General features: G+C 38.2%; 1 protein-coding gene across 1 annotated transcript in view; it reads left to right on the top strand.

Moving 5' to 3' along the window:
• The window catches only part of MYO3A (myosin IIIA), a 114,971-nt gene that overhangs the window by 5,346 nt on the left and 87,914 nt on the right, over window positions 1-21,711 (top strand). The window contains exon 3 of the mRNA XM_068673687.1: window positions 2,228-2,362. Within this exon, the coding sequence (XP_068529788.1) occupies window positions 2,228-2,362 (135 nt within the window). The remainder of the gene's footprint in view (window positions 1-2,227; window positions 2,363-21,711) is intronic.

The following is a 21,711-nucleotide window of genomic DNA, read 5'->3' as shown; positions in this document are numbered from 1 at the left end:
ATAACACCTCAGATTTTTGCAACTGAAACAAGAAAGCAAAGGTGTTGAAATGACTATGTATGAAGATGGAACTGAAAACAATCTTAATCTTGTCCTTAGGGCTATAAGTAAGCACCACTGTGCTTTAAGACTTTTAGCCAAGATACCTAAGATATCTAAGTTCACGTGAAAATATTCCATCTACTGTTTCTAGAAGAGGCTCTCCCTTTAGCTATGTTTTATGCAGGTAAATATATTAAATTCAACCAAATATATCAAGTTGTCTTTCTTCATAAAATGCAAAGGAGGGTATTTTTTTTTCTAGTATGTATGGAATAAATATTCTATTCATTTCATATCCCTCTTTTCATTTGTCTTCATATTGGTAAAAATTTCAAAATCTGAGTACCCCTCAGGAGACAGAGACATCTATTACATCACAGTGGGACAGTGGATAATTCTTTTCCAATTTCCCCAAGGCAGCTAGGGCTATTGTATGCTTTGTGTGTATTTTGGTTTTGACTTGATTTCTTTTCAATTTGTCCTTTTGTTTTTACCAGATGCTCTCTCTCTCATTCCCTCTTATCTTTGACTCTTTCCATTTTTGTCCTTTTGTTCCTTCCAGTACCTTGGCTGGTTGTTCTTTCCTTCTTGTTATTTTTTTTTGGCTGTGTTCTGTGTTGTGCTTACGGGAAAATTCACATAGAGTGAATTTCTTCTTTTTTGACATAGAGGAAAACTTCTGCTGTTTCCTCCTTTCCCCTGCTCCACCCCCCCCCCCCCCCCCCCCCCCCCCAAAAAAAAAAAATCTCTTATTTGTCTTATTTGTAAGAAGACTTATTCACATAAGCTCAATGTGAAATTTTAACAACCCAATTTCTAAAGATACTGGTGACAGGGGAAGTTCTTTGAGGTCAGTCAAAAAAAAAAAAAAAAAAAAAAAAAGCCCAAGCTAACGTGAGGAGCTTTACTTGGATTTAGTGTTGGAGAGACCTGCATAGGAAACAGGTGTCCTCTTAGGCACAGGTGTCTTATGTTGTGAAAAAAATGAGGCTTATCATTCATTAGGACTACAAAGCAACTCTTTTCACCCCTGTAGTCACTTCCATTCGGTGGTGGTGAGGCATGTGATAAAGGTTTTCAGCACTGAGTAGGTGCCTTTCATTGGTATGAAATCCATTTATATGGATAGTACACTTCATGAGTAGCCTCCCTCTACAAGTGATTTGTCTATTTATTTTTTTTGTCTGTAAATAGCAAATTGTAGTAAAAGCACTTTAAATTTGGTAACAGGTTTGCTATCCATGCTTTTTCAAGATCTAAAAAATGCAGGGAAAATGACTACAGCTATTCTGCCTCTATGTGGCAGAACATGGCCTGGATGGACTGAATGTTTTCTCTGTATGATTAAAACAGTCTAAAAACATCCCTCAGTGAGCTCTTTCAGTGCTTAGGTGAAAGGGGTCACCTGACTTGTCCAGTGCCCACAGTTGCTAGCATCTGTATTTGGCCTGAAGGGCTTTGCACAGCTCCTGGTGCATGTGATGACAATAATTTGTCAGGTCTTGCCTCCAAATGGACTTGCCTCACTATGTAAGAAACATGAGGTCTGTTTAAAAAAACAGACAAAACAACAATAAAACATACTGACCAAAGTGCCACTACTCAGCTTAGTGGAAAAAATGGAGAAATCATGGATATCACCAATTTCTATGATAGCAGAAAATGAGAAGAATTCAAAGATGATTCCAGAAAGTGGAATGATAAAGGAGTAAGATGTGACTGCAGTCATACTTGTTTGTGAACAGAGTGGTAGCAAGGTAGTTCCAGCTGCACCATCTCTGGCTGGAGATAGCCTTGAGACTGGAGAAGTAACTCGTGACTTCCCAAGGCATCTGCATGCAGTTCCCAAAAACTCATCAGTCTGCAGCTATACACTTGTGGATTGCACAGGCTTCAACTTGAAATGTTCTTTGCCCATTCTTCTGAGAGCTCCTCTGCCATACCTGTGCATTTGTTAGTTGAAATAGGCAGAAGACCAAGGAAAAGAAAACACGACTTCCATTAAGTAAACAAAACCAAGCTTTGTAGCTCTGCAAATGGCACCTTAATACTTGGATTTATTTGTTTTATTATTTTTTTTCTCTTTTCATTATTTCAAACTAGATTTGAATGGCCTGAGAACTTTTTTTTTTTAATTGCTCTTATTATTTATTAACTGGTACGTATTTCTCATTTGTGATCCCAGGATATTGATGAAGAAATTGAAGCTGAATACAACATTTTGAAAGCTCTCTCTGATCATCCCAATGTAGTCAAATTCTATGGCATGTACTATAAGAAAGATGTGAAAAATGGAGACCAGCTTTGGCTTGTTCTTGAGGTAAATAATTTGGAGAAAAAAAATTCTTCAAGTCAGCATTCTTATGTTGAGTATGAACCCAATGAATGAGATGCAAGTTATTTGTTTGATGGCTTCCTTTGGAGTGGTTGCATGTGAAGTGATAAATACTGTTGTTTAGTTTTGTCAGTGTTTTGAATTAATGTTCTGATCTGATTTCAGTATTCTTGTTAGGTGTTTTATACGGCTAATACTGTGCCTTCAGAATTAGGATGTAAATGCTAATAGGACTTGATAGGATTTGCCACTTTAGATCTTTCTTTGACAAAAAGTGTGTCATGGGAATCTTCCTTCTGTAGTATTTGTTTAAATATGACTAAGATATGATGTAACAGGTAAAGGAACTGCTATGGTAATTTTTTTCAAAAATAAATGGTAGAAATGAGTTATGTTTTTTTATGCACATAAATATACAAATAAGACAAATGAGCAAGGGTAGAAGCCTGTTCTACTTGCCAAATACTGTTGAAAGCAACAGGATTTCCCCAAATGGCATGAGAGCAAGGTAAGGCCTGTAATTTATGTGTTTCAGTCTTTAATTTTGACTAATTTAGGAGCAAAGAACTTGATTACTACTATTTTCGTAGGTTCACTATAATCTGTTCTGCAAAAACTTCCTTGATGATGTTTGATTGTTGTTTGATAAGGTTGAGATTGAAGAATTAGTTGTGTTTTATAATGCCAGCTACACAAATGTAATCCTTCTGCCAAATATCTCAGATAAGTGTTACCTAATCCTGAAAACAAGTTCTAAAAACAAACAAACAAACAAAAAACTTCTAAAGCTTTTCCAAATTCTGAATTGTATTGGGAATATGTTTTAGGATAGTTTGCACTGGAATTGATAATAAATTGTTAGGTTAGACTGACATCAAAAGATGTCAGCCTTTTGTGTAGTAAGCATCTTTGTAAAATCTAACTTCTGTTGTGTCTGCTGGGCATTTGAGACTCCATCTGTGAAACTTCTGGCCTGTAAAGGATGGGTGCCAAAGAGCTAGGATAGAACAGACTGAGGAACAGTCAAGTGTTTATATTTTAACTTATATATTTTGCTTGGAGTTATTTTATTGATGTGAAGAACACAAGCTACATGTAGCATACAAGTTTTATATTTATTCTTCACATGCTATGCTGCACATGTGCAAGTGCCACTGTGGGTTGGGTGGAATAGTCTTGGATGCTTTCTGTCGCTGCACATGCAGATCCATGAGTACAAAGAATTTCAGTTGGTGTGTGTATGTGTACATATACATGAGTAGAAAAATAAATTTCTAGCAGTGACTTTAGTGAATCTATACTTCTAATGCAAAGGTCTGTGAAAGAAACTTGTTATGGCATAGGTTCCTCTGGTGCATCAACCTTCCTTTCAGCTTGTATGCAGCTTTACAGGGCCATTGCAGATTGTTTTTTCACAGTAGCTATATAGGTGTCTTAAAATTTATGAGTGATTTTTTTGTTGTTATTTTGTTTTGTGTGTTGATAATGTTTTTGTTTTTTATTTATTTTTATTTTTTTATTTTTTTTAACTAATATCTGTATAAATTCATAACGGCAGCAATTAGTTTTTACTTTAGCTTATAGAGACATTGCTTTGGAGTCTATTGTGTTTTGTTTTTTTTTGGTTTGGTTTGGATTTGTGGTGTGGTTTTTTTTTTGTTTGTTTGTTCTTGTTTGTTTTTGTTTTTTTGCTGGTTTTGGAGTATTTTACTCTATGTAGATGTGATGAAATATTTTTTTTCCCGAAGAGGGAAATCCTCATTTCTCAAAGGCCACACTACATAGCAGTAAGCTCATCTGGGAAGATAGTTTTCAGAATTCTTTTTTCTTAATTCTGTTTTAAACATCATTTACATGAATTGTACTGTGAAATTCTTATACATTTCTAGTATAACAGTCATGTAAAACTATCATTGTTGCATGTGAATGTGACAGAGTATGGCTGCTCCTGTGCCCATATTTGTTTTAATGGAATGAAGGTCCATCTAGCCTGTATCCTGTGTCTGACTGGGGTCAGCTGTAGATATTTGTGGAATACTATGGGACAAAGCAAATCAGTAACAGGATTCCTTATGAAGCATGGGAGAATTCTGTAAAATATTCTCCTAGCAGTTCAGCAACTGAGAGAGAGTTTAGAGATTTTTCTGACCCAGAAGTTGTACTTCCGTTGTGAGAGGAAGGTAACTGTAGAGAAAGGTGATTACATATAGGCATCTGTATGGCCATTTCTGAGGCTCAAATAACTGGCCTAATCCTTCTGCCAAGGATTAAATAGTTCTGGTATGGTTAAATGGAAATAAAGTAGTACAGCAATGTGCAAAACCATTCTGATCATGGACATCAGATTGATCACCATGAAATTCATCTGAAGACTACAGTATGATGATTTTTGATGTACCCCATAGTTCTGTGTTGCTGTTTTATATTGCATTTGATCGTATTTGGTTTCAGGGGAGGAAATAGTTACTAACTGCATTCGTACTAAGCTAAGGCAAGTGGCTGTGAGGTCCAGTTTTGAGGCCAGAACTGGCCAAGTAGCCAAAAAGACTGCCTGTAGTGTTGTAAAGGATTCTTGTGAGATTTTCTAGTCCCAAATATCTGAATTATCATAAAATTGTCATGTTAGTTGTAAGCTATTAGGTATTCTGGACACTGAAAAAGACCTTGGATGGGTTTATGATGAGATTATTCACCTCTTGGTGTAAAATAGTCCACCCCACTTTTTATCTCTGTTTTCCAGGATTAATGTATCCTTACTTGACTTGTTACCTATTGGACCTGTACTCTCAGATTCCAGGACAAGATAGATAAAAATTGAATGTACAGCTAAAATTACCATTTTTATTTGCTGCTCCCTGTAAGGCTGTTTGGTGAAGATCTCAACAATGAGGCACTGGATTCACAATTCAGGTTGAAGATACTTCTGAATAGAAATCATTAAAACAGATGACTGTCAAGAATTATTTACCTACAACTAAAGGATATTAGAATCTGACCTATTGGTTTAGGTCATCTGACAGTTTGTGTCTGTAGGCACCAAAACTGGTAGCTTCAAAATGATGGGAAAGATCTGTTGCAGGGTAATCCTGGGTCATCTTTTTGGACTTCAGCAAGGCTTTTGACACGGTTTCCCATAGGATCCTACTGGACAAAATGTCCAGCATACAGCTAAATAAAAACATCATACGATGGGTGAGCAATTGGCTAACGGGCAGGGCCCAAAGGGTTATGGTAAATGGGGCTGCGTCAGGCTGGCGGGCGGTCACCAGTGGGGTTCCTCAAGGCTCCATTTTAGGGCCGGTACTTTTCAATATTTTTATAAACGATCTGGATGTAGGAATAGAAGGTATTTTGAGCAAGTTTGCTGATGACACCAAACTTGGAGGAGTTGTGGACTCGAATGAGGGTGGAAAGGCCTTGCAGAGGGATCTGGATAGGTTGGAGAGCTGGGCGATCACCAACCGCATGAAGTTCAATAAGAGCAAGTGCCGGGTCCTGCACCTGGGACGGGGAAACCCTGGCTGCACGTACAGACTGGGCGATGAGACGCTGGAGAGCAGCCTAGAAGAGAGGGATCTGGGGGTCGTGGTAGACAGCAAGTTGAATATGAGCCAGCAGTGTGCCCTGGCAGCCAGGAGGGCCAACCGTGTCCTGGGGTGCATCAAGCACGGCATCGCTAGTAGGTCAAGGGAGGTGATTGTCCCGCTCTACTCTGCGCTGGTGCGGCCTCACCTCGAGTACTGTGTGCAGTTCTGGGCACCACAGTATAAAAAGGACATGAAACTGTTGGAGAGTGTCCAGAGGAGGGCTACGAAGTTGGTGAAAGGCCTGGGGGGGAAGACGTACGAGGAACGGCTGAGGGCACTGGGCCTGTTCAGCCTGGAGAAGAGGAGGCTGAGGGGAGACCTCATCGCAGTCTACAACTTCCTCGTAAGGGGGTGTCGAGAGGCAGGAGACTTTTTCTCCATTAACACCAGCGACAGGACCCGCGGGAACGGGGTTAAGCTGAGGCAGGGGAAATTTAGGCTTGACATCAGGAGGGGGTTCTTCACAGAGAGGGTGGTTGCACACTGGAACAGGCTCCCCAGGGAAGTGGTCACTGCACCGAGCCTGTCTGAATTTAAGAAGAGATTGGACTGTGCACTTAGTCACATGGTCTGAACTTTTGGGTAGACCTGTGCGGTGTCAAGAGTTGGACTCGATGATCCTTAAGGGTCCCTTCCAACTCAGGATATTCTATGATTCTAAACATAACGTTTTTTCCTAATCTCTTCACTTATGAATTGCCTAATAGCATGTATCTTTATAGAAAATATTTTTCTAATTTGAAGTGAAATTCCTAGTTTTCTATTGAATATTTGAGTTTCATTTTCTTTTTTGTATTGTTCTGTCTCTGTGCTGATGTGTGGATTACCTAAATGATCTTGTAAAGCATTTTGAAGTTGCAGTGCTGTGAGCTGGAAATGTGCTTCTGGGAGAACAGGAGCTATTGCTCATTTAAAAAAAAAAAAAATCTCTTAAAAGAAACAATTAAGAAACAATTACTTTCTTGATGTAATAAAGTATCAAGAGAGATGTAGTCAATCTCATACTTTGATTTAGCCTTTCAGTGTAAGTCTAGTCAGTTAAAAAACTTGCATAACGATTACATAGAAAAATAAAGTTGAACAACCTTGTCTCATAACACTTTTTCTGTATTTGACATTCTAGTAGTGTATTTGTAGGAAAATAAAGTTACCAAATAGTGTTTATCTTAATATGAGGACCTAAATTTGAGACTGGTATAGAATAAGAATTAAGTAAATAAACTAAAAGAAAGCAATACAAGAACTTTTTATGTAATTAAGTTACCTTATTACAAAAAAATAATAATAATAATAATAATAATAAAAAAAAACTTGCACTGTTTTTAAGGAAACCACCTACAGGAATGAATGTTAAGTAAAAAATACATCTCTATGGTATAACAGTAGTTTTGACTAAGTTCAGTAATGCCTTTCTTTCTGTAGGCTGCACTTAGGCTGAACATCTGCCCCTGTGTGGATGCTGTTTGAATCACATTTATTATAAAGAATACTGCTAGAGAGGATTCTTGCCAGGATTTTTTTTTTTTTTTTTTTTAAGCCTTGTCATGTGTTTCCAGAGATGTAGGCAGAAGAAATTGGCCTATTGAGTCTGTGTTGAAAAGAAACCACTTAAGTATTATACTTGGGATGAATCAGCCTACCAGTTTTGTGTCAGCAGGCATCAGCATGGTGGCACAGCTAAGGCAGAGCGTGCTATAACCCATTTGTTTCAGCTGTGGCTGTTAATTAGGAAGAGAATAGATCTAAGGTAATTGGAAATTAGCTGATGGAAGATGGAGCAGAGAGGCCCATCATATTGGATCTTACAGGTAAAGTGTGCAGGTTAAGGGCAGGTGGGGAGAACAAGTAGCACAGCCCTTGCCTGAAACATGCTGCAAAGAACTACCAAGACTGAAGGCTGAAAGTACAACAGCAAGGTAAATAGGAGGTATTATACAGCTTTTACTGCTGTCAGCCAGAGGCTGAGGATCGTAATGCAACTTATTTTTATAGTCCATTTCCTACACAGATCGGGTAGAACTTTAAGAATCATCTCAATCTGTCTCCAAAAGACACATGGTTATGCTTTTCATATTTGGGATATGCTTGGGTTTGTGAGTCACATAAGTGATCTAGTTTGTTTTACCATTCTCAGTATCTTTTTGTGCTTAGGAAATAGGAAAAACATCCATTATTTTTATTTTTATAGTAAGATATTTCTGTTTTGTTTTGAGTTAGAACAGCCTGGTAGAGGAAGACATTCAGATGGAGTAACTTCCTATCCAAACATTCAATTTTGTAATATCAAAATATTTTGTAGGAACCTCTCAAGTTCTTTTTCTAGTGTGATCTTTGGCAGAGAAATCATGTGAAAATGTAGAACGGTTTGTGCTTGGAATCTGCTTCTCTAAAAACAGTTAGCCTTTTCTATTCCCTCTACCTTTTAAGGTGGGAAAATAAAAGCATAAAAAATGATTGCTGGAGATGGAGGAAATTGCCAAGAAGTTATAGAAATAAATACCTTTGTGCTGAACTTCAAGAAGACTGTCAAAGCATCTTTTTTAGGTGTTTTGGTCCTCCATGTGTGTATGTGAACATTTTAAGAATATTTGCAGTGCCCTACTGAGTTAGACCAATGGTCCATGTAGCACAGCGTGAGTCTGTCCAATTTCTGCAGTCCATTTCCCTCATGCTGTCCAGCAAACGGGTTGCATTAAGTGTCCCTGCCTATTCTGTTTATTGTCCGTATATGCTCACACTAAACCTGATGATATACTGTCATGCTCTGCAGTTTCCTCCTAGAGCATGCAATTTTAATTTTGTCATTATTACATAATTATTACTGTGTATAATATTCCACATACTAGAAAACACTGTTTTCAATGCTATGAAAACATTTCCAAAACAAAATATTTTTGAATTTATGGTAAGAAGTTTCGAACCCTGTTCATTTGAGAAGGAAGAATATGTTAAAATTTCCATTTGACTGCATGCTCTGTTTTCTGACCAGCTCTAATATTAAAAAGTACCTTCACAAACAATACTTGAGAAGTGCAACAGCACTTGAGGTAGTGCAATCTGTACGGGTATCAATTATGCACATTACAGATTGAAATAAACCTGATTAATTTTTGTTCTCATGTAGAACCTTTTTTTGTTTCAGTGTAATCTTCAGTGGAGTAATCATGTGAAAATGTAGAATAGCTTGTGCTTTGTAACCTGCTTCTCTAAAGTGACATTAGCCTTCTCTACTCCTTGAACCTTTTAAGGTGGGAAAATAAAAGGATTAAAGAAATTGAGAAACAAAATGATAATTTGTATCATTCTACATTGTTACAGGCCAACTGGTAGACATTTTTGATCTTCTATGTGTTTCTTGATGTTAATTGAACCTGCTGATCAGATGCTGATAACTCAAAAGAATTACAGAAGGATTATCATGAAGGATTATTGCTATCCAGTTGGCAGCTGTATTTGCAGATTTAAAATCTGCATGAAGTAATTCAAAATTGTTACGTTGATCTTTTAAACTTAACTTGAGGAGGAAACTTTTAAAATGTATAAATATTTAAATTATCTTTTTAAGTCCATGGGACACTTCTATTTGTTTCTTTTTCTAAGGAAGAACAAAATCATTGAACCCAGTAAATAGAACCCCTAAGAGTCTGAATTAAACTGAACACAGAAAATTGTAGTGCTCCTGTTCATATGGCACTCTTTTCCCAACCATAGACAAGTACAAATCCATTCTGGGGATACCGTTTAACCTCTACTCTAACAATTGTCTAAGTAGTCCCATATGGAAAAAATGAATAAAATGCCAGCATACCAAACTGACATCCTGCTGTACCAGGGTAACAGGTCCATTGCGACTAGATTGTTTCTAGTGGCTTGCCTGGCCTGAGCTACAATCTAGCTAAAATGCTAGTAACTGTGAGAAAACCTATCTAACAAAACGTGACTCTCAAAGGAAATCTGTATGGTAAGCAGAGAGCAGCAAGCCTGGGGAGAAGTCAGACATTTTGGTGTAGTCTTAATTAGCAATGATAAGGGCAGTTGCCGTTGTTTGGTAAGTCACTTACATATGCTGAGTATATAACAAGCTGAGAGCCCATAATGCAAGTCCTTTATGTTTCTGTGTGGATCTTTTAAAATTTCCACTCGTGAATTTGCCAAGAGACAGAGAGTCCAGCAGGATGTGTAAAATATCGGTTACTTTCTCCATTCCAATACTGAAAGTCAGTTTTCATTGCAGGGGGGGTTACATCAAAGCTTAAAACAAGATAGAACAAATGGACTTTGAAATGGAGAACCAAGGGGATAACAGAAGTCAGTTGTGATCTCAAGCATCTGCAAGCATTTGTCAGCATTGCGGCAGAGTTATTAAGAAGGATTTGAAGGATAGTGGTGAGGTTTTCTTTTTGTTTTGGCTGCTCCTTCAAAGCAGAAAAGAAAGCATGCCACGTTGACAATTAGCCAGTGATGGATACCAGCATTGTAAAGATCGGAGTAGATGTGCTACTGCCTAAGGAAAGGTATTAGGACTGCCATGGGTCTTGACAGTAAAAACAGCTAGCTCATGTCTGGTGTAAGTGAGAAGGGGCAGCCAGCATGAGGATTTGAGGGAAGAATGCATGGTCAAAGGCGGCTAGTTAGGGGTAAGAAGTCTCCAAGACCTTCAAGAAAGTATTGCAGTAACTCCTGGATAAAGCAATGAAAGATGAGCAGTATACCTGCTGCTATGCATGTGGCCTTGAGTGAATTTCTGTGCTGTTGCACTCTTGCATTTGGAGAGAGGAGTTTAGCAAATCAGATGCTTCCAAATGTTTGCAAATGCTGACTGCAGTCACAGACAGAGCCCTAGTATTCATGAAATATGTATAAATTTTCCTCACAGATCCATAAATGAATAGTGACAGCATGATTTACATACGTGTCAGACTGAGAAAAATGAGAGTAATTAATGCCCAAATCTAGTGTGGCTAATAGTTTTGGATCCTTCACTGACCTACTTTACATGGAAGTCTCTCATGTTACCTTTTAGACACCATGTTTAATTCTAATATATGGTGAAACTCACTGAAGTGTGTCCTTATTCAAAATAAAAAACAAATCCTCTGTTTTGTCATATAGTGTCCTGTGTGTGGAGTAAGGTTATGCATCTAAAGAACTGAATCCCAGCAGGTCTGGGTACTGCATTGCATTGGGGAAGGGAGCTGTTTTGTAACTAGAGAGCGAGGTACTGAGTGCATAGAAATCACAGAATCATTAAGGTTGGAAAGGACCTCCTGGATCATCTAGTCCAACTCTCTCCCTACCACCAATATTACCCACTAAACCGTGTCCCTAAAATTCAAGGTTGCAGTGAGGTTTGCTACAAAAGAGAAGCAACCACCATCCAAAGCAAGATCGAGGTATCAGTGTGTGTATGTGTTGGCTGAAATTGCCAGAAGCACAGTAAGAACTTCTAGGATCAGGACAATTGTAATAATCTATTATGAAACTCAGGTCTCTTTCCTACCTTGACATACATTAAGGATAGAGACATATCATTCAAGTATTTCTGTCACCGTTGTATGGTTTAACGTGGATGAGACTTCAGCTGTTTGATGGAGGGCAGACTGGGTAGTGTAAAACTTGAAGAGACAAGAAACTGGAAAAGAAACTGTCTACTTTTATGCTCGCCTGAAATTTTGCAGTAGGTGACAGTGTATTTACTTCTGACTCACTAATTGTGATTTTATGAGCTCTTTAGAGGTATTAATAAGCTCTGTGCTAGGTAAGCAGATCAATATGTTTTAAAAGCTGTTTATCTGAATAATCCTTGACCAGGAATGCAGTGCTTTTACCTCAGTCCCATATCCTGCCCTAGTCTGAAAGGGCATGGGGTCCTGTCATAGGTTTGGAGCAAGGGAAGGGTATGATTCGTGAAGCTGCTGAACTTCATCAGGTAAAGATTTTGTCTTAAAATAAAAATACTTGTAAGGAACAGGTAGGAATATGGAAACTGGAGGCCTCTGAGAGTATTACACCACATCTGGAGTGACTCAGGAGTCTGAGGGAATGCACAGAAAGGTGCTGGTGATCTCATTTTTGGCTTTCAAAGAGATGAGCCTATCTAGCAACAATAAAGACATTACTGTATAGAATACTTCTATTTTGTGTTAAATAGTGGATCTTCTGATTTGTACAGAGGCATAAGTTATTTTGGATTTTCCTTTTGAGAGCTTGCAGTATGTCTTTGTTAGATACCACAGTTGCTGTACACAGAGATGTTACTATCCGAGACAATAAAGGCAGGTTTATGGAGGTCTGAAAATGTGGTGGAGTTTTGAAAACACAGTGGATGGAAGTTGGTCTGTCTAATAAAATGCTATAATAGCAGGTATGCTTTTTTTTTTAGATGGGAGATTTAGTTTAAAACAATCATCTTTCAGGAAATAAGTGTAGTGGAAAATAAACAGTCCTTTTTTCGGTGGGGGAGTGTTGGAGGGGAAGGGAGTTGTGATTTGTCTAACATCAGGTATTTCCAAATGACACGTATAGAAGAAAAATTAAACAATTGAAAATTGCTTTTTCATATTATTCAATGTGGATCATTTTTCAGTAATGTCTGTGGTTATAATTGCTCCACTCTGACCAACATTGAATAATTTGATCCATTACACATCTGAATCAGCCTTGATTTCTCCATTTCTAATGTGTACCTCTTTGCTTCCCAATTATAGCAATTTTTCACTCTTGAATTATATCCCATTTTCCCAAGATCAAAGTTGTATGGCTACAACTATTATTTTGTGCTTCAAAGTTTTAGTAAATACTGGTATTTTTTTTTCTGCAAGATGAGTATTTTATATTACATTGTGGTTTGCAGGGTCCACATCTTTTAGGCAGCCATTGAGCATATATTACGGCTCACATTGCTCAAGAATATAAAAAATGCAAAAAGCTTGGTATGATAAATCTCTAACAACTTTGCCACCAGAAGGGGAGACAGAGAAAAAGGAAATTTTTATTATTCCACTATGTAGTTAAGTAGCATGTGGATACTATGCTCTCTATTCTAATATTTAACATTACTTTGACTTCTATATTTTTTATTACATCTTTATTAAAGATATGAGGTTATTTTTAATCGGAAATGAATTTGTGCAGCTATAGGTTAAATCCCACATCAGCAAGCTTTCTTTATCTTTAGTTGAGGATAGCATCAATCAAAAGAATGCTTGGGGTGGGTTTTTTCTCTTTTTGATTTAGACACCTGAAGGTTAAATGCTTAAATTCAAATGGGATATTTTTGCTGTCTTTGTTCTCAGTTTATACACGTATGTTGGGATCCTTTATAAAAGGTGTGTCTGGAGCAAGTGAACTTGTCTGCAGGGAGGGAGATTCCTCCTCCTTGTTCTTTGTCAGGCAGAGAGGTTGGAGGCTGCAGAATTTGGGAGAAAAGCCACTACAGCAATGAACCAGAAGCTGCAACATGCAGGAAGCAGACAGGTGTCAGCACTGCCAAAAATAAAATTTTCCTGAGGTCCAGAAAGTCAGTTTGTTGCAGCTCAGAAAGATGTTGGCTTAGCTGGATTCTGACCCTGAAAGCAAAGACCTGTCTTGCATGCACGCTGTGAGCAGGGGGAGGTCGATTTAAAGAGCACTTTGATTTCAACTGTTTGAGCTAATCTCTCTGAGTTAAGTATTCTAGTAGCTTATTTAAAAAAAAAAAAAAAAGAAAAAAAGAAAAAAAAAAAAAAAAACCTTCTGATTTCAGAGTCCTTTTGGTTCTTACAAAATTTTCTGTGTATTTTGGTATGTACTTCTCAATATTCTTGCAGGTTTAGGATCCCGTCACAGTTACTGAGTCACCATAGCTGCTTTTGCAGTCACCAGACAGAGGCAGGGAACTCCAGCGAGTGGTTAAGCTGACCTGTCCTGCACTCTGCTGAGAGGAGAGGAATTGCCTTTAGGATGATTCTGTTTCAGCTTTACTCCTTTTGTAAAAAGAGCCTGGAGACAAGGCCCATTGTTTCGATCCGTGCTTTCCCAGCCATGCTTTCAGACTCAATAGGGATGATTTTGATTGCAGTCATTTAAATTACAGTGAATTATACTAAATTATTGTCTTCATCTAGGAACACAGACATAAAATGAATTATGTGTAGTGTGGACATGATAGTGCTTGGAACTACTGTCTGAACCTTGATTCATATAGAAATGAGGCTACAAAAGAGGAAGATGCTTTGAAACATTTTGTAATTGGTAAGGACTGAACAAGGGCAACGTGCTTCTGAGCAGGCAATAGAAACTGTGAAGTGCTTGCTGTTACTCAGCTCACCTTACTGCTAGGTAAAAACTAGCTAAGTTTGCAGCAGACAGCAGAAATATTTCTCTTGATGTTACTGATCTCAAACTTAGGCTCCTATTCTTCTCCCTACCTAAATGAGTGTTTTTGCATTCTGAAAGTTATTTTTACCATTGCTCCTTATGTAAAATAATAAAAGAAAATAAACTGATGATTTGCACTAAGGCTTTTGTATCAAAATGTTCCATCTTGGTAAGCTGTCTCTTGTGCTTGTTCAGAAAGTCCTGGACTCTTTACTGACCAGTGTCTTTCGGTTTTGTAGTAGTGAGGTCTGATTTTGCAAAATGATCCTTGAATGGAAATGTAGTGGGAAATAAGTTTCTTGTATACACTAAGGCCCTGGAGTTATCTTTGTATGACTTTATACAGTCCAAACAAGCTTTGGAAACCATCACTAAAATGAGAAGCTTCCCTTTTGGTGTTTCCGCAGCTCGAAAATTGTTATCATAAAATGCTGCATTTTAAAAGCTGCAAGCTTTTGTATGTAGGGAAAAACAATATCGGCATAGATGAGGTCTTTTCTATTTTGGCCACAGAGTGAGGTGGAGACTTCTGTGTTCTGACTGAGAAAAAGAAGAGACTGAAGGACACCATTTCTTGAGATGGAACAGGCAAACTTTTCCTCTGGGTGCTTGTGTTGTCACTGCATGAACTTGACAAGGAAAATGAGAAGTTAAAAGCCAAACTGAAAGCGGAGAGATCAGAAGCAACAAACAAACAGCCGTGAGGCAGTGACTAACAGCCCTGAAGGTGCTAGATGATGTAAAAGAGCAAAACTACAAATAGCACATGGACTGTGATCACTGAAGCTAAATAACAACTCAGGAAAGATGTCTTTCAGAGACATGTCTCGTTCACGCTAAATTGAAAGCAATCAGCTTTACCTAAAAGCCCAGAGCATTGGTATAGTTTCTTTTGATTATAGGTTGTCTTGTACTATTGTTAGGAAAAAAATAGGAGTCACAGTGCACGTCTTTCCTCTGTTTGATGTGGAATTAAAAATATGCTGTACAGTCAAGAGCTGCATGTTGAACCACTTGGCCCATCGAAGAAATTGATGTGGTTCTCCAAGTCAAGGACCCATGGTATCTGTGGTTGGTATGAAATGTCAGTGGAAAGTGTTCTTTGGCTGTAGACAGCTGTAGAGACACGTCACAGTGCAGGCAAAGAATAGGAATTAATCTGGTCACAACTGACTGTGACAGCCAGTGTGGTGAGAAATGGAGTCCATCAAGTTCTTGGAGACAGAAGGCAAAGGAAATGACTCTGGAAATGGCCATATGAGGTTGGTTCTGCCCTAGTTGACAAGTTCTGTTTTGAAAAGTTGAAGATGGAAGGATATTTCAGTGTAAGAGATCCCAAGATAATTGCGTTCATTTTCCTGAGGAAAGGAAGGTTGGTGGAGCAGTGGAGTAGGAGTAATCGGCCTTCGAAAAGATTGCTTCACCTAGCTTGGGAAACTGGTAGGTAGCTGTGCTTAGCGAAACAGCATAAAAAATTAAGGAAAGCGGGATAGTTGGGCAGTTACTGAAAGAAACAGGATAACTGGTGTTGTAAGGGGAAAGCAATAGATGGCATCATGCCTTTTGTAAGGATTTGTTGTGTTTCCATGTGACATTCTTGTGAGGAAAACATTTATGTGAAGTTTCTGCAACTTCCACAATAAAAAAATCTAATTTTTGTAAAACTTTACTCAAAGAACAGTGGTAAGTAGTTCAGTTTCAGGCAGGGAGAAGCACAAGTGGGCACCAGCTTTTGGCCTGTTTCTGTTCATTAATAACTTAGGTGAGGAAACAAAGACTGCATAAAAAGTCCAAAATGGACACCCAGCTGAATTACAGACACGTTGGAGAATAACTTCATATTCCCTGTTGTGACACACTGAGGAACTTCTTGGAATCACAGGATAAATGCAGTAGACACACATAAAGTACTGCTTCCTATAGGAGGAAGAAGTGGGATATGTCTGACTAGGCCATGGGATTGCAGAAATGGGATCTGCAAAGTGCAGATGTTTCTCTCTCTTTTGTTTTCTCTCCAGTTTTTCCCAGCTGAGACTCCCAAAGGAATACCATATTCAGTCTTGTGCAAAATATTTCTCAAACATCAGTGGCAAATTGTACACAGTCTAGGTTTAGAAAAAGTATATTATGTCAAAAGGTTATAGCAACTAACTTTTTTTCAGCCCACAGAAGAGAAAAATAGCATGTCATGACAGTAGTCAGAGAAGATGTTAAACAGAGAAAAACAACCATTTTTTTCCAAAAGCTACAGGGAAGGGTAAAAGTAAAGCAGTTTTATTGTTAGCAAGGAATATTTGGGTTGGATAGTAGGAAATATGCTCTGACTACAGGGCAAGTGAAACCCACCAGCTGCTTAAATGGGAATCTTCCTCACTGGGAGATTTTTAGGAGTAGGTTAGTCCAAGTTTCTGTCAAGAACCACTTGAAGGTACTAGATCTCTACACAATGAAAATACAGTGGGTTAAATTACTTTTCATTCCTGTTTATACATGTTTCTGTAGTTTTGTGACGAAAAGCAGCAGCAGATCAGATCTTTTTTTTTTCTTAAGAAAGCCAGGACCAAAAGGAAGGTACAGCCAGCTCAGGGGCTGGCAGTACTGTCATACTGCCTGCTCAGGGAAACAGCTGAATTGTATTGATCTATCAAAGAATAGGAGATAAAAAAAAAAAAAAAAAAAACTAGTGCCTGAGATGGTTTTAGGATTCTTGTGTGTGAAGACATAAAGCAAGGTGGAACAAAGCTACTTTTTCATAACCATCACTTGTGTATGCCTCAAGTTGTGCATGTGTGAGGTGTTACCCAGACAATTCTGTCCGTGCAGCCTGTAAGGATGGGGCAAGTAGTAACTGTAGTAGTTGTTACTATAGCTGTTCAAATCCAAGCTGCTGAAATAAGATGAAAGTGCCTTGACAACTGCAGGATGCAAGCAAATTTCACCTGACAGCTCAGCACAGATGCATAAATTAGGAGCAGCTGGATGATTAAAGGCTGTAATAGTACTAACAAAAGTGCAACTGATAGTTCTCTTAAAAGCAAAGCTGATGCTTGAATTGTTATTCAGTGGGCTTCAGAAACCAGAAGAGCTGAGCACAGAGAAAAGTATCAGCTGGGTCAGGTGAAGAGTGAGTAAGACCTACTCAGAGAAAAGAACAACTGCACGACTGTGATGTGGTGACAATTTTAACTGACATTTCGTGTTAGAATCGTGCTATTTTATCAATCTATTGCAGGAGAGAGCTTTGCATTCTAATTGCTCAATTATAGCAGCACAAGGTTGTGGCAGATGGGTGGGTGGAGGACTGTGTGTCATCCTGGTATGAGTCTTTGCCTTTTGAGTGCCAGAAAATCATAAGGGAGGAGCTCTTTGTCACCGCTCTAGAAGTCATAAGCACATTTTCAGATGGCTCAAGTCTTCTATCAAGTTCTGAGTATGCAAGAATTCCTCAGTCTTTTTCTCCTGTCTGTCTGCATGTCCACACTAGGGACTGAGTATTTTTAAATCCAAATATTATTAACCATATAAAAATACAGCTTGACAAGCACCTTCGGAGGTTATTGGGTCCATCCCTCTGCTCAAAGATGATTAACTTCAAAGTTACAGTTTTGTACCAGGTCTTTTCCATCTCTGGTTTTGGTATCTTCAAGGATGTAGATATTGCATCCTTGCTGAGTGATGTCTTCCAGATCTTAAGGACTCTCAGTGGGAAAATGCTTTCATGGTGTCTGGTAGGAATCTACCATCTTGCAGCTGGTGGCTGTTGCCTCTCATCCTTTTGCTGAGTACCTCTGGGAATCATCTGTCTCTGTCTTCTGCACCTTCTTTTACGTAGTCCAAAGATTTCCGTTTACCCCTTCAAGTTGGCACAATGGGTGGCTTGCAACAAAATAATAGCTACCAACACCTCTATTCTCTAGATGATCACTGGAAAGAAGAAAGTTTTTGTTTGTTTGTTTGTGTTTGTTTTTTGTTTTTTTTTTTTGTTTGTTTGTTTGTTTGGTTTTAATATATTTTTGTTGCCTTCATGATTGGTTGTTGTACAAGCATTGCAGTTAGCTACACTCAAACACAGTAACTTTGGTAGGAGGTTGCACAGGTTTTACTGTCGACAATGTGCTACTAAGAAGCTGCAGAGATCATAATTGCAAGTTGCAATATTTATCAGCACGTCAGGAAACTTCCAGTCTGGCAGTACTATTGATTAATACTTATCCAATAATCTCATTGAAGGACTGCATGATTTAAGAAAATGTGATTTTAAAATATTTATTTAAGTTTTTATGGCACTGTCCAGATTTTAGTCAACATTCCCAAGGATACTTTATCTCCTTGCCTACTCAGATTCCCATTTGCAGCAGTCAGTTTTGGTAAAGAAAAAAAAAATGAAAACATAGCAACAAAAAAATAGGAGCTTCTGCAAGCATGGTCCAGAAGTGCACCAGGCAGTAGTATTGTAGTTTTCTGTAGCCTGTAGTTTTGAGGGGGAAGAGCAGTACCTGGCTTATAATGAGAGACACTTTTGCTACTTTTATGATAAGCTTGTATTGAAAACATATGTAATTTTATGGTCTTAGGAAAAATTGTCACTGTTTGAACTTCAGTTATAGGGACATGTGGCAGCTTCAACTGCAAGAATAAATAAGTAGGAATAAGAAATGAGACCAGAGGCAATGGTTTACCCACAAGGATTTGTGTGGCCTGCAGAAAAATAGAACAAGGTTAATGCTAACCTGTGTCATCTTTGTCGTCATCATTCCTCCCCTCCCCACCCCACGCATCTCAGAGCACACAGATACAGTGTCTGCCATAATCTGCTTTTCTAATTGTGGTTTGTATTCTCATAATCCCTTTTTCTTCAGTTAGCTGCTTCCATTCTATTAGCTAGCTTTATTTTGCCTCATCCTCCTGTGGCGGTGCTCAGAAAAAATACGAATCATCTGCTATAAGTAGAAGTACATCTTTTAGAGACAGAAGGAGCAAAAGAAAAATTGCCCTGTACATGCAAGAGCCTCTATCTATGAGATCCTCAGCTGACCTCTACCTAACTGCTGCTCTGCTTGGGATTCACTGTAGATGTGATCACCCCCGGTGATATGGGTGACTTTTGTTATTCTGCTCAAGACCTGCTCAGCTGAGCTTTTACGTACCTACTTTCAGTTTTGGTTTGATGTGAAATTACTGTTTTTAGTACCTTACTTCACCTGGTATTTTATATAATTTCTATCCAATAATACAGATAGGTATAACAGGTGCTTATATTTTACAAGATTGGTAGAAAAATTAGTTAAAGCAACATGTTAAAGCGAAAATAAACACTGTTTTCCCAGGCAATTAAATTCAGTGTTGGCTTTACTACCTACATATTGAAGAAGGTGATTTCTGGAGTATTGTTCCTTCTCCCATCTATAGAAAGAATATATCACTTCTGTGTTAGTTCTATTTACCTCGCACAGAAAGCCTAACAGATATCCAGATCTGTAACCAAAATAGAAGACCCATCTATAAAAAGCAAAATTTTAATGTTAGATTAGATAAGAAAAGTATTTTACAGAATATTATATTTATGTGATTTATTTCACAGCTGTTTTGCCAGTTCTCAGATAGTGCCCTGCAATGCGAGTGCATTAATTGAACTGGACTTGTCATCATCCATTAGGTATGATTAAATATGTCGGTGATGTGGCAAAGCTAAAACAGCTGAGATTCTGGAAGGTGAATGGCATTGCAGAAAATGTAAGTAGAAAAAGGCAATGGAGAAGGCAGACCAGTATGCCTAAAGACAGTAAATTCAATCCTGCTTGGGAATCTGACCCTGATCCCACAAAGCACTTAATCTCATCATTTACGCACATGAGTTTTTCCCTTCTCTAAGCATACATATTGTCCCACTGAAGTTAGAGGGTGAGACTAAGCAAGTACCAAGACCGCTGCCGTACATCTCAGCATTTATCAGACCAGAGCCTTCACTGACCTGACAGGGGGAAATATCTTACCACAGCACTTATTTATTGAATGATATTTGTGTAGGCATTCACGCAGTGCAAGTTCAATGCAATCCAGGGTTCCTACAGTAGTCAGAAAATTGTTGTTTTGTTTGGGTACAAAGGGATGTAAAGTGTTTTTGCTGTAAGGTGCAAGTCTTTTCTGTAGTTGCTGCGCAGTAAAGAAAAGAAAAAAAAAAAAAGTAGAGGTATATAAGAACAGATTTTAAAAAAAAATCAAATATAATAGTGTCCAATGTCTGGAGTTCTACCGTTGAAAGATTTTATTGATAAATTTGCCATCATTAATAAGCTACCCTATTTGCAGTCAGAAGGATTTGCAATTTTGTGCTACTTTGGTAAAATGTCTTATATGGGTATTTATTTTGGTATAAAAAGCTACTAGATGTTACAGTGTAAAACTTAAAGATTATTTCATTGTTTTATTAGAAGCAGCTACTCCTTTAAAGAGGCAGTGGCTCTCTAATCAATGAGTTTTTTAGGTGCAGCAGAGTAGGTATCATCAGGGATAGTTTAAGACTTTAAGTACTGATTTCATCTTTGCAGGTACAGAATTGCTACAGACTTAAATTGTTGCTTCTTCCTGCTGAAAATGTTAAGTGGTAAAAGAATAAACATATGAAATGTTGCAGTTCTAAGCTAAATTGCTGGTAATCTTCAGAGCACAAGGTCAAACCTGTGCTTCTTGTGTATGCAGAAGCAAAGGGACAGGTCTTTCTGGAGTCTGTCTGCAACTGAGGCAGGAGAAAGTGTAGATTGTGGCTGTCTGCATCTGAACGAGGAGCTGAGAGGGCTGATTCCACAAGGGCTATAAGTTATCTTACATCCATGACCCCCCTGGTTTTGGTGATAAACGAGACTTCTCTTTCCACTGTGCTTTCATCGCCATCCATGAAGCCCATCCCTTGTGTATAATGTCCTTCTGCACGACGAATTACATACTGCTTGGCAAAGAAGGTAACTTTTCCCTTGGAAAATTTTCCTGTTGGGGGAGTTTCTCTGCCACATGCCTTCTGATGCCTGAAATCCATTTTACATTGTATGTAGCTTTTGTACGTGAGAATTGATGCTGTAATAATCCGCATTGCTGGTGATTTACACATGATGAATATAAGAAGCAATTAGCGTGCCCCACAGAACATGCTTTCACAGCAAATTTATTGCTTTATAAGCTACTTCCATTTCAGTGAAAGGCAATTGCTTATATAGGAAAACAAAAAAATAGACTGCTGTATTTGCATTTGGGCAAAAAGAATTAAATCCAGAAAGTGGTGAAAGGAGTTGGCATAAGTTGCTGTTTTTGTTGTTTGCATTAATGGTAGATGCAAGAACAAATTTGCGGTTTGCCAGTTTAATAAGGAGTTCATTCAAGCACAAATATAAAAAC

The sequence above is a fragment of the Anas acuta genome, chromosome 2, assembly GCF_963932015.1.
Source record: "Anas acuta chromosome 2, bAnaAcu1.1, whole genome shotgun sequence".
Taxonomy (NCBI): Eukaryota; Metazoa; Chordata; class Aves; order Anseriformes; family Anatidae; genus Anas; species Anas acuta.
Note: the sequence above shows the minus strand (reverse complement) of the source record. Positions and strands in the feature narration are given on the sequence as shown.